Here is a 16,479-nt window from a genome sequence, read left to right as displayed (position 1 = left end):
AAGGTGGATGGCTTTCTTTATTTCATGTGAAGGTAAATGTAGTAAAATGGAACCTGTTCAAATGAAAATTCACAACCCTTCTAATTAGAAGACAAACTTTATTTCCTAAGCTGCCATGAAGAGAAATAATTTCCAAACACTCAGCAAGCCCTACTACAAAACTGAATTTTCTGTTGCTCTGTCACTTGACCAGGCACAGCATCTTCTTCTTATCCCTCACTCTTTCCTCCCGGTCACATCTTCTAGAGAAGCACTTTTGACGGAGGGTTTTAGGAGGCGGAGAGTGGGGTCCCTAATGCTGGGGCGGGGGTTTCTCGTCGCGGCGGGGGCGGCAGCGCTGGTCCGGCAGCGACAGCGACAGTGGGAGCGGTGCTTGGGACCGCCCCGGCGCCCATTGGCTCGGCGGCTCCATATGGGGCACGGCGAGGCCCCATAAAGGCGCCGGTCCGCTCGCCCGTCCGTCCGTCCGTCCATCCATCCATCCCCGCCCGGCCATGCCCCCGCCGCCGCCTGCCCTGCCCTGGCTCCTGGCCGCCTGCTGCCTCTGCGCCCTCCCGCGGGGCTCAGGTACGTCCGGCACCGGGGGAACGCGGGAGAACCTGGAAAGGATCGGCTCCTCTACAGGAGCCACGTCCTGGCTGGGCTCCGCGGCATCCCAACGCAGCCGTGTCCCTCCCGCAGGATTCCCGCAGCCTTTCTCGCGCTACCGGGACGGTCTGGAGCTGCCCCCGAACCAGGTACGTCTGGCACTGGCGTCCGGCTGCGATGCGACGGGCAGAGGTAGGGAAGACACGGGGAAGGTGGGAAAAGAGGCTCTGTGGCAGGGAAATGAGGTAGGAAATCGGCGAGGGACTGGCAATACCTTATTGAGTACCTTATTGAGTACCTTATTGAATACCCTGGGGGTTGGTAAAGAGAGGAGGGAGGCTGGCGCCCTGGTGGAACAGGTATGGGCAGGGGTGTGGAGTGCAGCAGGGTGCAGAATGGGACACCTGGGTCAGCCAAAGACGGACAGGCTAATAACAAACCAGCCCCGACTTCCCGAGCAGAAACACAGGTCCGAAGGTATAATGGACACACTGTTAATGTCTGTTCTTTACTTTTTAAAGCAGCTGGCACTGTGTTTCAGTCAGTGGATGGAAATGTCCGATCAACCCCAGGTAACTTGACTTCTGTGTAATGTGTTTGATCTGCTGAGACTCTCTCTTCCAGACACACTAATTGTCCTGTATAACCTAGAGCATTGATGTCTGCAGGTGGCAGAGCCTCCGCCAGAGAGCCAGCAGCTCTGGAGAGCAGGGCAAGTTTGTTGGTGTGTGTGCTCTCCTCCTTGTGAAGCTAATGCAGACCTAAAGAAAAGCACTTTTTTCCCCCATTCTTGCCATGCCAATATTATGCCAATAGCAGCTAACACTGTAGTAATAAGTGCCAGACAGTTCAGCAGGATTTAAAGGTCCTGTTTTGTCCTGGCTCGGTCCTTCATGGGTGGATGGGTCTTTTCTGGGGTGCTCAGAGGAGAGGGGGAGCAAGGGGAAGTTTTCACAGATAATTTCTGCTGGCCCAAGGCTCACAAACACTGTAAAGTGGAAGATCAGCTGCACTGCATTTAATATCCAGCCCAAGGTTCATTTTCAAAGCAGGGTGAAAAATATTTGCAGGATCGGGAAGTATTTGGAAATTTTGAACATTTTGTTCTGATATTTTTTCTTTCTGAAATGTTACAGTTTTGTGAACCAAAACTTGTAGAAAACAGTTCCCAGAGCCTGTTTTTCAGGTGTCTTACACCTCACTTCCTTTGAACCTGTAGCTCTCATCTAATGTGATTGCATGCACAAGCAAATCCCTGTCCAGTGACAATGAGTATGGGACAGTCTATTTCAGTATATGATTAAAGACTATAGTACTGATTGACCAAAAGGGACAGTCTATTTCAGTATATGATTAAAGACTATAGTACTGATTGACCAAAAGGCTTGTAGTTAAAAATGAGCATAGATTAAACATGCCAAAAACCAAAGCTACCCCTAGAACTAGCATTTTAAATACAAGAAATGCATTTTAAATACAAGAGGATGATTTTGATCTCTTTATAGCACCAGACTGTATTGACAACAATTGTATTGTGTGTATTCTCTTCAAATAAAAGAGTAATTTTTCATCTCATAATAGCATCAGTAAGTTTTCCCATGCTCTGAGTGTTTTTGGTGAAGTGTGCTCAATCTAAATTGATCTGGGATCAGAATCAAGCCTGTTTTTAATCAAACCATGTACACCATGTTCTCTCAGTAAATGTATTAAAGTATGGTTGTTTTTTTTCAGATCTCCAGCACTGTTTTGGATCTCTGTTATTCCATATTTAACAGCATGCATAAAAATGAGGTAAGATGTAATTGCTTGCTTTGTTCCAAAGCACCCGCTTCTTAAACTTAAAAAGCAACCACTCCACAACCAACTTTCTGACATTTCTCTCTAACCAATAATGTATAATCTAATATTGTAATGGTTTAAGAGATGTAGGAGGGTATATAAAAGGATAAAAGATTTTCTTCTTGTCAGTAGTTTGCATGTAATTCTTAGTTACTTTAAATTATTTATATGAAACTGATGTTTTTTCACCAATTCAGAGCTGAAGAACCAAAACATTCACTTGCAGTCAGTATTTTAACCTGACCCTCAGTTTTGATTAACACAGGGTTAAATACACTAAAAATATACATAACATTGGCTCAATAGCAAACCTTAGATTATGCTGAACATGGAGGTGTATGAGTTGATTTACTGATTTTAATACTCTATTTGTGTTTGGGGGTTTTTGTGTTTCTGATTCAGAGTAAGAGATTAGGTTGAGGAGTTATTGAGTATAGCTCTTTTTTGTTGGTGCAGTCATATAAGGACCCACCTCAGTATCAGTTCTGATTTATATCGCTTTTTTATTAGCACCATTTCATTAAGAACCTTTTCCATAAAATTCACTCAGCCCTGGCTATATGCTAAAAAGGCCAATTTACTTGAGAGGCTGAGTCCTCTGCTGTTTCAAAACAGGAGTAGATCCTTCAAAACAACAATATTTTGAAATGCATTTCAGTATCTCTTCTTGCCAGTGTCTTTAGCTTATTATAATTCCAAGCATGCTTTCCTGAAGCAGTCACTAAAGTCTACAATACTGAAGCTGATTGTATAAAAAATTATAGCATTTTAGTCATAAAGTCTAATAAATGTTTCTGAGTTCACTATTTACTCTTATGCTTCCACAGCTTAGCCAATGAGGGAATGTCCAGAATCATCTGGTAACTTTGAACAGAGTCTTATTCCTAGTTAGTATTTTAATTACTAACTTTGCAAAAAATTATGTTTTCTCAAGATTGGAAGCTGAATCTCATACAATAGCCTTTCAAAAAATATGAGCTACACATCTGCAATATGATTTCTAGGTGTGGTCTGAGTAAAGCAGCAGATAAAATAACTATGTGAAATATGGAAAAAGAACCATGTGAAGTTTTACCCAGCTGATCAAATCTCATATTACATTAAGTCCTACTTTCTTAGCCCACAAGGAATCTTCAGAAGACTCTACAAACATGAGTCTGTCTGTAGTGAACCCAATGAAAGAGTAATGAAATCTTACTAATGTCAGCTGAATGTAACTTTCTACATTATTCTATATTTCTGTGAATAAAAAAAAAAAATCAGTCAGTTACAGATCTTACAGAGAAGGTAGATGGGGTTTTAAGAGAAGGCATGAAGCCTCAGCACTGTGAAAGGCAAAGTCCATGGCAATTTGGGTATGAATGGGACTTGAACCCCACCTGGGGAATTTTAAATGTTTTGTGAGAACTAAGAATATTTAACATCAATGTCCAGTCACTTCCCTGTGTATTTGAGATTTCCAGCCCAAAGATATTTAAAAGCTCAGTTTTTACCATATTTCTTCCACATAGTAATCTCTCACCTGTTATAAATTAGGATAGTTGAAACTGCAGGCTGAGTCATGAGCCAGTCTCTATCTTTGCTTGGTGTGTAATAATCAAATCAGAACAAAGGTAGCACTCATATTGTCTCTCTGTGGTAGTCTCCTTCTTTGCATCTTTTACAGCACCTTGGTTGAGCAAGCATTTTTTGTTTCCCTAATATTTCATAGCCCTGTAAGTTGATGTCAGTCACTCTATAAATTGTTGTCTTGCAGCTTGAACCAAAGAAATCCTCTTCTCATACCCTGAACCATGATTCCCTGTTTCTTGCTTGTGTATTTTGTCTTTTAAAACTCCTTCTCTGCAGTTTCCCACCCACATGCTTTCCTGCATTCTCACCCATCTTCACATTCTTGCCCATGACACGTGTTTGTTTCTCAAGCCCACTCCAGGTAACTCAACCCAGTCATTGATGGGTGACTGATGGCACACAGCCATCCCATTCCTGGCTGGCTGGGAGCATACAGCCTGGCTGCTGTGTCATGGGCAGGAGGGCTCCCAACCAGGCTGCAGGTGCAGGGCTGCATCATGTGTTGAACTCAGTCTGCTCACATAAAGTCATGGGGAAAGTTTCTATTCCTTAAAGTAAGTGTGAGTAGAAAAATGAGCAATTTTCTGAAGAATAAAGAGTGCAGGGGAAGGCTTAAACCCAGCAATCTTTCCTGGGTTAAAACCATGGGCAGTCTGAAAGGTGAAGAGCAGCCCCATTTTAACAAGATAAGAGCTATCAGTACAATTCAAACCTAAGGAGTGGAGCTCCAGGCTGAGCTCTGCCTCACCCCCCAGAGCACAGCTGCACTTTGCTGTACAGCAGGGGAAGCCTGTTGAATGATGGAAATGAACTGAGTAACTTCCAGGCAAGGCTTCACATCAGTCTTTTAAAAGATCCATTTGCTGCTGTTCTTACATCTGTCTGTGATAAGTGTAAGGTTATCTCTCTTCTCACATGGAGTGTTCCAAGCTCATCAGTAACAGAGGGTCACTGTAACAAACTAAAACGTGCCAGCACCTTGATTAACCTACAGTGTCCACTTGCAGGAATCACAGATTGCTTCTGCAAAGTTTGCAAAGAAGGTATGTAAATATGAAGACAAGCAGTGGCAGTAGCAGTGGATAGGGAAGTATGTCCCTTTCCTTGTTTCTTTTCAAGTCAGCCTGGGTTTTTCCAGTGGTTGGGAAGTGATCTGTGCTGACCCTGCTCATACCCTACGTGTAAAGCTTCCTTTTATATTTCTTCTAAACCCTGTGAATCTTTAATTATGTTAATCTAGTTTATTTACATTAGACACCATGTCCTTCAGGCATTAGTTTTTAATCAGCATTCAAGATGAACGGGCATTGGGGACTATCAACATCTTGTTTGCATGCTGCTGGAAAAGGCCCCAAATTACCAATATTCTGATAGAATAGTAAAATTTGGCAACAGATCTATGGAATTGAGTTTAAAGTATTTTGTTATTGTTTGTGTTTGATTTTATAGGACAGTCATGGAACTCTGGGGCGGCCTTTCTTCCTTTTCAGGGTATCTGAATCTCTTTGTTTTAAAGATTGTAAATCTCAGACATTGTTATATGTTCACAGATGAGCAGCTGTTTCACAAGTTCTACTTGCAGTTGTTTTGAGTAGAGGCCAAATATCCCTATGCTTGAAAGCTTAGGGAGCCATTTGCTCAAAAAGCTCTGGTTTGACTAAAAGATGACAAGATAATGAGATCTGGGGTACTGGTAGATTAAACACTTCTTTTTGTTTGAAGATCTGCCTCCGCTAATGTTTTATCTTGAGCCAAATCATCCATGTGGCTTGTATCTGTGAGACTGTCAAGGTGCACTGATGCTAAATAAATAAGATCAAACATGTGCCTGAGCTGAGTGCCCACCTGGTCTGAAAGGTCTGCCCAGGAAGCAAAGTCACACTGCATAATGGTAAAAAGCCAAAGCAAAATTATCATAATTTCTCTCACATTTTTCACCCATTGGCTTGCTGAGCTATGACATGGTCTGATGCCCAGTGTGCTGGTTTGGATACACTCTGATTAACACCAAACTAATTTTTAGGAATATCTTCAACACATTTTAAAAAAATTAAAATACTGTAAAAGTAGGTCACATCAGGTAACCAGAGTACCAATTCAGCTGTCATTTGTTTAATTTCAAGTTATTTGTTGTTTCAAGTGTGTTCATCTAGGATCTTTCAGTGCTGGTATTTACATGCTCTTTCTTAGGCACGTGCCTTTACTACCCCTATGAATTTAAACCCAAATCCTGAATGAGAATAATTAAGGTCAGAATGTTCAGCTTTTTGGGCAGAGGCTGAATGAAAATTTCTCATACTCAAAAGCATAACTCACTCTGCATGGATCTCCCTTGTATTTGATGTGTTGTTTTAAAGAAAATCTCACTGCAGTTTTATATAGTACCCTGTCTGCATGATGGGGAGGTATTTTGGTATGCTTATAAGTCTGTAGTCCATTGCTTCTTTACAATCATCTAATTATGTTTTACAGCCTCGAAATGGAAGAACTATTGAAGGCAGTGGTAAGTAGGCAACCAAAAGTGTCAAGAATTTCTTCTGATGTTTCACCAATGATGACCCTCATGAGAAAAGAAGGTACTGAGAAGCAATACAAACCTAGTACAAACCTAGATACACACATTTCATATGGCCACTAAGAGCTGTCTTGACAGAAATGTAGGGCTTTTTCATGCTCAGAGACTTAGAGTGCACACCCTTGACAAGAGGGATGGTTTTCTTTGTCATGCTTCCATACTCTAAAATAAGGTCAGCATGGTTAAAACATGGTACAAAGGGAACTGTGTGAGAAGAAAGGGAGTCATGTTTGAGTACAAATAACGGATTTGGTTGCTTTTCTAGACCTTCAAATATCAAAATCTTCTGGTTTTAGAATCTGAAGCTATTGAATTTCTAACTTTGAAAAGAACCAGATGTACAAAATTGAGTACTAAGTCATATCCAGATCAACATCTCAACATAAAATCTGATACTGTGTTAATTTGTTTCAGAATATCGTGGAATATGAAGTTCATGGATTCATTTACCAGCTTGATGACTTGGTTTACATAAAGGAAAGAGACTTCCCATTGCACTGGTTGTCTATTATGTGACTCAGTTGTCTGGAATTTGCTGTTCCATGTAATAAATTTGCAATCAGTAATTCTTTTTGTTGTCCTTTTTTTTATTGAAACACATACTAGGCTTCCTTGGGCTATAGTCTAGCACTGCCTGCTGCCAGCTGTAATCAAAGAAAATCCATCATCTCAATATTGACAATTTTCAAATGCAACAGTGAAATTTATAACATCGTTTTTAATAGGGTCATAAATGATAAGCTTGTCCTTTTGACTAGATAATATATTTCCCTGTTATTTCAGAATAGGCATCCTGAACACACTATACTAAAATCATCATGGACATTTTAATGATTTATTTTGAGGAACTAAGTGCTCAAGTGTGATAATTGATGAATCCAAGGCACTTTGAAAGAAGAGGAACAAGTACTGCAGCTACATACAGATATTATTTGATCAGATGATGTATTTTTTTTCAGCCTTGCCTTACTGGCTATCAAAAAGCACAAATGAGGCACTTTTGAGAAATATTCTGAACATCTGCCCTTTTTTTCTAAAATCATGCATTTGAAAATATAGTGCAGCTGATGTGCTTGCACTGTATGGAGTGTTTTGGTATGTGGAGACATTTATGGGCACAAAACTTTAGGTACTAAGCAGTTACTTCCTTAGAAAGAAAAGAGCATAGTAAAATTGGGGGGCTGGGGATACAAATGAGGCTGCAACTCCTGAACAGAGCACTGATTTCCTCAAGCCCTTTGTTATCACTCCTTCTCTTTGGCTACTGTAGTATAGTACTGTTCCAGTAATGGTGGCACAGCTGCATGTGAACCAGATTTGGAGACACCCTTGTCTTTGAAAACAAACCCTGAGATACCTGTGTTTTGTCATTTTGTGGGGTTTTTTTTTTGGTGGGGTTTTATCTGGGTAAGTTCCCAGTTTGGGCTGTGTTAACAGAAGTTTGGCTGGCAATTAGAGGGAAGGGATGAGTTGTTGGGGAATTGTTGACTGCATCTAAGGCAGAGTATTCAGTTTGGAAGCTCAGAATACAGGAAGGCCATGGTAAAATTGGAGTGAGGGCCTTCAAGGGGGTGAGAATTCTATCACTTGCCTCTGAGGAGATGCAAGGGCAACTGGTCTGGTTCAGCCTTGAGGAGGGATGCCCTCAGGGGAATCCAATAGACCCTCCAGTGAATAGGAGGGTCATCAAGGAGACAGCTGTTGTTCAGTGCATTGTCAAATCCTGTAGGAAAATTATTAGCCCTTGGAAAAACTACCAAAGGGATGCTGGCTCCTCTGGCTTCTCAGATATGTGTAAGTAGTTAGCATGTTCTTCTGGAAGGAACAACTAAGCCAAATACAAGTGGTGGGGATGCACTCTGGCAATGCAAATAAATAAGAGATAATGATTTCAAAAGCACTGCAATGGCACTTCTGGCTTGTTTCATCTGAGACCAAAGCTGAAAAGTATCAAATGTTGCTCAGTTCTACATAAGTATTTGTACTGGTCTTGGCTGGGATAGAGTTAATTGTCTTCATAGCAGCTTTTATGGTGCTGTTTTAGATTTTTGACCAAAACAATGTTGATAACACAGGGATATTTCAGCTATTGCTGAGCAGGGCTTGCACAATCTCATTCCTGTTTCCCACCCCACCAGTGAGGCAGCTGGGGGTGCACAAGGAGTTGGGAGGTGACACAGCTGGGATAGCTGACACAACTGCCAAAGGGATATCTCCCACTGTGTGCTGTTATGCTCTGCCATAAAAGCTGGGGAGGAGAAAGGGACACACCTGCAGAATGATGGTGTTAGTCTTCCCATGTCACAGGTATGTGATGGAGCCTGGCTTTCCTGGAGATAGCTGGACCCCTGCCTGCTGATGTAAAGCAGTGAATGAATTCCTTTTTCTGCTTCGCTTTACCTATTAAACTGTCTTTATCTCAGCCCATGGCTTTGCTCACTTTTACCCCTTCGATTCTCTCCCCACCCTGCTGGGGAAAGTAAACAAGATGGCTGAGGTGAAACTGAAGCAGTACTGTACCACAGGCAACCCATTCTGTCCTCTTGCAGTCAGCAAAGGCTTCCATCACCCACAACAGGTTTCAAGAAGAACATCTGTTTGAGCCTTGAAACTTAAATAAGATTGATAAATTGGTGGTAATTTGCAGGTGAGAACCTATCTTAGGTTCCTCGGTCATATATCTGTAGTAACTATGGCTCCTCTGTAAGAAGCACAGAAGAGCTCTTGTTCACTGCTCAGTGGAAATCTTTGCTCCCTGGAGCAATTCAAATGTCATCTGCAAAACAGGAGAAATTAATAATATAGAAATGCAAAGGTCATCTCTGGCCTGAAACTCTTTCTGAATATCCTACTGCAAAACTCACAGCAGAAATTCAGGAGTGCAGACACAGGTGACAACAATCGGAAGCACAGAAGCATTTCTGCAAGAAAAAGAGGTGAAAACTCAGTTCTCACTGTCAGGCAGAGAAGAGATAAATCTAGATATTCAAAGTACTAAGTGTGTTTAGAAGAATTGGGAAATTGGGAAATCCATCCATCCTCTTGTCATAAAAAGCAGAAAGGAGGGACACTCAATTACTCTGAGAAGCAACATGTTTCAGCTGCAAAGAGGAAATTTTTTGGTAGCACTTAACTCCCGAAACCAGTTGCCACAGCTTAGAGCATGTGGTTAAGAACAGCTCGGTGGACTCTTGGAAAGGCAGGAATACTCAGGAGTGCACATCTTCCTGCCACCTAACTTGACTCAAAAATCCCTTTGGGCTGGCCTAGGACCTTAAAAGCCTGGCCTGCAGGAGCTGGGCTCAGCCAGGCACTGCTCAGCAGAGCACACAGCGAGGGACCTGGAAATGCACTCATGTGTGGGGGAGCAAGTGCTGCCCAGCCTCACGACATGTTGCTCACCAGAGACAGAGCATGAAGCACAAGAGGAAAACCTTCTCAGTGGTTTAGTTCCCTCTCTCTGCTCCCTTCGTGATCCTGTGCCTTGGACAGCCTCGCTCCCTGCTCAGCTCCCACAGGGAAGAGCTCACTTAGCAAATCTTGAGGTGACTGCAAGCTGCGAGGGATGGCAGTGCTGCAGGACAGAGTCAGCATTCAGAATGACCCTGGCAAAGATATATATGGGAAAAAATATGTACAGCTCACTGAGGATGAAAGGAAGTGATTGCACATAGTGAAGAATAATCAGTTGCAGCTTTGCAGCAAAGGGGATGGGTAACTGTAGACAGTCAAATATAATGTTGAAGACAACACAAATACAATGTGAAATTAATAAGAAACTGTAGAGATTGTTACATGGGAGGGGTTGCATTGCTGAATATAGGCGAGGCTTCATGTACAGAGTAATACAGGAAAAGAAAGAGGGGAACAACCAGCAAAGAGGAAAGGCAGAGGTCAAGGAAAGTTCAAACCCTGAATGAAGTGGGGTTGATTTGCAAGAAGGAAAGCGTGAGGTGACGAATGATAAAATGCTTAATTTTAAACTCACCATTCCTGCCAGCATTCATCAATGCCTGTGTTTACTTATTTGCTGGGATTTTAGAGTTGAGCAGTGATCCCAGGATATCTAGCACTTGCTTATAGGACAATCACTCTTAAAACTTACTTACCTGCTCCAGACAACTCCCACATTGCAATTGCCATTCCTCTACCTTATTAAACAGGGTAGAAACATATCTTTGACTGAGCTGGACTGCATAAACTGTCTTTATTGCTCTGATAGATTTCTGCACTGAACAACTAGAAGGAGCTACTAAGTCTCCTTCAGTCATTTCTGGATCAACTTTTCCAGTGTACAAAACCAAAACTGTGACTGATCTTATAGCAGGTTATGATTCACCACCTAAAGTTTTGACATTTCTCTGGTGCAAGAGCCTTGTACACCAAACACCATCTCCCTATTAGCCTTCAACCTGCTGAAAGATCAATAGAGGAAGTCTGAATGAGAACATAAGGCAACCTTGAAAGGAAAGAATTCTGGATATATTTACTACAAAGGTTCTTTACCCAGGGATTACTAAACAGCCATTCAGATAGTACCTGCTGGATCGTGGCACTGAAAGATGCCTACACATAAATGCAGGCTTCTGGAGTACAGCTGTCTAAACAGCCACCAGAAAAATACCTAAACATGGACTACAACTTCCAGCAGATAATGCCAAAATATAGAAGGTGCGTGAACTGACCTCAGAGCACCCAGAGGCAATCGTGTGATCTATCCAAAAAGAAGCAGATTTCAGGAGCCTCAGTCAGCATAGCACCAGGTGCCACAGCCACCTACCCTGCTGGGCAGCATGGCCTCTCCAGGAACACCACCAGAGAACATGAAAGCCACCAAAAATTGCCTTTAATTATCAGTAGTCTTATATGACATCATTTCCTTCATTCTCACAGCTCTGTGTAGTCTGCATAGTTCCACAGACTGTGGATAATCTTAGATTATAACACAAATTCACTACTCTTTCAAAAGAGCAGCACTTGACTTCCAAGAGGACAACGGTGTTTAGGAATTGCAATATTGGAATCGGTCAGCAGAGGGCAAGGCCAGCATCAAATTTGGGATGTTCAAAGTAGAGGCATTTTGGGCCCTACCCCTCTCCACGGTGTGCTGGGCTTGACCAGCTCTGGTAGTAAATGGGTTCAGACCTTGTGCATCCCTTGTGCTCACCAAGACAAGCCTCTCTGAGGCCATAACTTGGGCTGTTTCCTCTCCTTGCAGAGAAAGTGAAGGTGACAGAAGATATCAAGCTTATAAACACACAAATCCCAGTGCAGAGCGAACTACAAGCACCCTGCACAACCAAAACATCTGTCAACAGCATTCAGTCTTCTAGACAGGTAAAAGCAGAAGAGCTTTTCCAGGCATCATTTCACCCCTATGCTTCCATCTGCTCACCCCTTCATTGAATTGTGGAGCACCACGTACACACATTCTCTAATGGGTGTTATTGAAGACATCTATTTTTCCTTGACACCCTGGAGCCATGGCATAACTGAGTTAGGAAGTAACACCACATCAAGATAAATGTGTTTTGCAGCATCAGTAACAAGAGAGATGCCAGAGGAGCTGTGTTTTGAATGAGTATTTTTGCTTTGATTTGTAACCAAGTCACAGACCAGCCTCAGCTACAGGTCACTGAGCTAAGTTGAAACCTATAGCATGAGACATGAGAACTAGTCATGTGCAAAAGTACCATGCAATTAATGCCTTGTTTCATCAAGGTAAATGCAAACTTTGGTGATCAAGGGAACAAGCAAAATTATTGCTATTGTATTTGAAGTTTGAAGAGACTCTCCTATACTGTATCACATGAAAGAAAGTCTTTATCACAATTTCATTAGAAAGACCTAGGAGTATGATTTCCATACTTACCAAGCACTTTATTGAACAGAGCCCTACTTGTGGGTATGAAGCTAAGCATCTTCACTACTAAGATAACAGCTTTCTATCTTCCCCTTTTGTGAAAAAAAGGGTATGGTTAGCCTCAACATTTTGCTATGATACTCTGTGCGTTTCTGTTCAAAATCATCCAGAGTGCCTATTAATCAATCTGGAGACAACCCCAACTTTCCAAGGAAGCCAAGTGTTCATTATTTGGGTATTTGTCTGAACTTGTTCCCAATGCCTATGTTTAGAACAAATAAAGACATAGATGACCATAATAAACCAGTAATATTTGTTGAGAGTTTACCTTATAATCAAATGAGATACTTTATCATTGAAGAAAACTTGTTTTCTGATTACATGCATGCATCATTATTTATCAGTGTAATTAGTGCTACTCCAGTAAATATCTAAGTACTCCTCAGCATATGTTTTGCAAAATCAGGTGCTAAAACTGAGTTCTGCATTTTTCCCCTCTCAAAGGGGCAACATCTGCAAGAAAAACAAACAAACAAACCCACAACAAACCAACTTTTCTCATTGTTCTAGCCCCAGGTTTCTGAGGATCTATAATTTCACTGCTGCCTTACAACCCATCAAGAGTGAAGAGCTATAACTGTGTTTATTTCTTCTTCAGCAGCAGAACATTTGATCTGTTGGTGGCCCCTGCCAGGGCTGGTTCAAAGCTTAATGAGCTGCATTAACTTTTAACAAGTGTTTTGGAAGAAAGAATATGTCTAAAAAATATCAGGAGTGCTGTTGTGTAAGTAACAGGACAGCAGGTGTAAACACAGAGCCAGAACAGCCAGAAAGTATCCTAACATTCTTCTTGCTTGACAAGCTTTATAGTGTAAACAAAAGAGGATCACCCAGTTCTTCCTGCCAAAAAGGGAATTACTCTTTGCTTTATTCTATTGTGAAATGCTACCTCAAACAAAATTTACATTCACTTCCTGCTGACACTTAGGCTGCTCTTTCCTTCATGTATCTTAGTCTATATTTACAGCATTTTCATCTCCATTCTCACATCTCAGTTTCTCACCACTTCAGAACTATTTCTCTCAACAACAACTTCTGCTAGACCCTTTTCTCTGTCTGCTGCACCAGCACAGAGCATCCTGATACAGAGGAAAAAGGCAGTGACTATGTTGTGAGGAAGAATATGCTATAAAGCAGACACCAGAGCAAGTTTCCTTTGAGAGGAACTGTTGCTTGTTAATGACAGCCAAAGTAAATTAAATGCCCCTGAATGTAGAAGGGTCATTTTATTTTTTAAAGATGCAAAAATTACTATTAAAAAAAAAAATCAATCCATAGAGGAAAACCAACAGAGTTTGGAGGGAAGAAGAGGGAGTAGACCCCTTCTCAAGTTCTTGATAACTTTGTACAATAGAAAAAACACTGAATTTGTCATCTGTGTTAAGAGAGAAGACATAGCTCCACCACTTTCTGCATGCTTTGCCCTGATAGAGACTTACTGTAATGATGGAGCAGATGCTCACTACAGTTTTATGAGCAATAAGACACAGGGTACTAACCTCTAAAGTAGACTTATCCTCTGAGACACTGAACTAATTGCACGATGAATCTGTGCTAGATGGAAGAAAAGTTGACAGGAACAGCAGCATGTGTCTTGACTCCTCTCCCTGCTTCACAACACTCCCCTGCAACATATTTTCAAAAGTAAGCATGTACTGGACTTTCTAAAAAGTTACTCAGGTGCTATGCTAGGCTATTTTTTAATTCTCATTTTCTGTTCTTCCATCTATGAGAAAAGGAGACCAGTGATGCATTCTAGAAACTTTATTACACACTTTAAAAATGCCTTAAAATGAGCAGCAAAATACTTGACAAAGAAGTAAATAAGTGGTATTGAGCCCCAGCATCCATAAGTGCACAAACCAGACCAGGAAAAGCAAGTTTCACTGGCTACCACCATATTTTTGAGAAGCAACATTTCCACTAGTTTTCTTCGGAAGGAGCTGAGAAGGGATATTCGGCATAACCCCGCCTTGAGGAATGGTCACACAGGCAAAGAGCTTGTTCAGCTCATCATCATTCCTCACAGCCAGCTGAATGTGCCTGGGCAGGATCCTTGTCTTCTTGTTTTCATGAGCAGCATTCCCTGCCAGCTCCAGGACCTCTGCTGTCACGTACTCCATCACTGCAGCCAGGTAGATGGCAGCACCAGAGCCAATCCTGCCAGCGTAGTTCCCTCTCCGCAGGAGCCTATAGACACGGCCCACAGGGAACTGCAGACCTGCCCTGGCTGATTTGCTCTTATTGGTTGCACTTCTAGGGCTACCAGCCACTGCTTGTTTCTTTCCACGTCCAGACATTCTGACAGGCAAGGACACACAGAGGGCTGGAGGTCTTCAAAGCACTTGGGTGCTACAGCTAATGGACAGCAAGAGGAGGCAACAGCAAGGTCAGTTCTGCTCTTCCACATCTAAGGGAAAGCTCATTCTTTTCTTGAGGAAAGAGCTCACCACACACCACAGTTCATCAACAGCAGAGCTAAAATTTTAACAGTTACTGCCCTTTTCCAGCCTGACTTTTAGAAGAAGGATCTCATTGCAAAACCCGTCAAGGGTTATTGAAGTTAGATATGAAGGGCTCAAAAGGAGAGAGGCTTTCCCCTGCTACTTGGAATGTATTGAGGATTGAGATACGGTGGGTCTTCTTCAGCAAGACTTTTTTTAAACACCACAACTGTTACCTCAAAGCTAACTTGAGGCCTGTCTCTTCTTTCAAGAGCAGTCTGCAATATAACTTCTATTATCAAGTTACAACTTCCCTCCATTTCAAATCTAAAAATGGAAAAATTCTTGCAGCCTACAGCTTGTTATACCCAAAATACTCCAGGACATTTTCATACACAGCTTTAAATAATTCCCTAAGCTGTATTCTCTGGCTTCTATGAGAATACTACTGGAAGTCTTCTGTACCAGGAAAAGGATAAATTGATTTGGACAACACAATGCAGACTGAAGAATAGAAATTACGATCTCATGATGAAGGAAATCCAGCCCAGCTAGAATACTCTTACAACTGGAGTAGCAAAACTACTCATTTAAATAACATTTCTAGTCTATCAGTAAACAGGACAGTTAACTTCCAGCACAGCTGTTGACAACATACAAAAACACCCATCACTACATTAATATTTAGGGTTTTTACTGAAAGATTTAACTATTTTAAAAAAATCAGAATAAGCTTTAAAAAGAAGGTGGAAAAACAGTAAAACTTAAAAAAAACCCCAGCTCCTAATAAAATCCAAGCAAACTAAGCCCTTATAACTCCTTATCCCTATTACCAGACAATACTTTTCCCAAATTATTCACAGTACACTCATGCTGTGTAATAGAGGCAGCTAACTTACAAAATAACACAGGCACATAACCCCAAATCTTCTACAATACATTATAAATGAAAAGCACATCACATTACCTTCAAAAATGCTTTTTTTTTCCCTAGTCTGTGCCTTACTGCAACCTACACCCAAGCACAAACAAGTCACATAACACCTCTACTATGGGCCCAAAACCTTTTTATTAGCAACTTTTTCTCCTCACCAGTGGGTCACCTGGGTAATTAATGAGTCATTTACACATGTGCTTCATCTTCCCTCACCTAATCCCTGATTTGGGGCAAAATGAAGAAATGCATTACAGCTGCTCAGAAGCAAGTTGGCTGTGGAGAGGGGGAAGAAGGCAGGCTGTCTGCAGGGGCTGAGCCATAGCTCCATTTCAGCCTCACTATGGCACTGCCAGTTCTCACCCACTCTGCCTGGAGTATTTCTGACTGCACGCTGTGTGTAAAAGCAATCCTCTTCTTCCTGCTGAAACTTGATAGAAATACATAGGGAAAACGGGCTTTGTAAATATATTTTTATTTGGGTGGGAGAGGGAAACTGCGTTTTGCTTTTGATGTGTTCTGGGTAGAGTCATGCTTGGTTCACAATGTGTCTGAGCCCCACCAAGTGATGTGATGGGGATGCTCCTAAGATTTAGGCTTCTGC

At 41.8% G+C, this 16,479-nt stretch overlaps 2 protein-coding genes across 3 annotated transcripts; one reads left to right on the top strand and one right to left on the bottom strand.

The window, feature by feature from the left end:
• Positions 1–355: 355 nt before the first annotated feature.
• NMS (neuromedin S) lies at positions 356–7,140 on the top strand. Of its 2 annotated transcripts, XM_036386153.2 has the most exons (8): positions 356–567; positions 682–737; positions 1,110–1,160; positions 2,320–2,379; positions 5,007–5,042; positions 5,449–5,490; positions 6,472–6,502; positions 6,989–7,140. In XM_036386153.2, the coding sequence occupies exons 1-8, from the start codon at positions 495–497 to the stop codon at positions 7,003–7,005; spliced, it is 366 nt and encodes a 121-aa protein (XP_036242046.1). In that variant the 5' UTR covers positions 356–494; the 3' UTR covers positions 7,006–7,140. The 2 variants fall into 2 exon arrangements, with proteins under 2 accessions (XP_036242046.1, XP_054369988.1); XM_054514013.1 differs by lacking the exon at positions 5,007–5,042.
• A 7,240-nt stretch (positions 7,141–14,380) lies between these two features.
• Positions 14,381–14,797, bottom strand: LOC118689852 (histone H2A-beta, sperm-like). Its single transcript, XM_036388343.1, has one exon. The coding sequence runs from the start codon at positions 14,795–14,797 to the stop codon at positions 14,381–14,383; it is 417 nt and encodes a 138-aa protein (XP_036244236.1).
• Between the last annotated feature and the right edge of the window lie 1,682 nt (positions 14,798–16,479).

The sequence above is a fragment of the Molothrus ater genome, chromosome 2, assembly GCF_012460135.2.
Source record: "Molothrus ater isolate BHLD 08-10-18 breed brown headed cowbird chromosome 2, BPBGC_Mater_1.1, whole genome shotgun sequence".
Classification (NCBI taxonomy): domain Eukaryota; kingdom Metazoa; phylum Chordata; class Aves; order Passeriformes; family Icteridae; genus Molothrus; species Molothrus ater.
Note: the sequence above shows the minus strand (reverse complement) of the source record. Positions and strands in the feature narration are given on the sequence as shown.

What these genes read in the sequence shown, in the direction of transcription:
- NMS (XM_036386153.2), top strand. Translation starts at nt 495, where the DNA reads ATGCCCCCGCCGCCGCCTGCCCTGCCCTGGCTCCTGGCCGCCTGCTGC. An exon ending in CGCCCTCCCGCGGGGCTCAG is followed by an intron (nt 568 to 681) that starts GTACGTCCGGCA and finishes TCCCTCCCGCAG; the next exon opens with GATTCCCGCAGCCTTTCTCG. An exon ending in TGGAGCTGCCCCCGAACCAG is followed by an intron (nt 738 to 1,109) that starts GTACGTCTGGCA and finishes TACTTTTTAAAG; the next exon opens with CAGCTGGCACTGTGTTTCAG.
- LOC118689852 (XM_036388343.1), bottom strand. Translation starts at nt 14,797, where the DNA reads ATGTCTGGACGTGGAAAGAAACAAGCAGTGGCTGGTAGCCCTAGAAGT.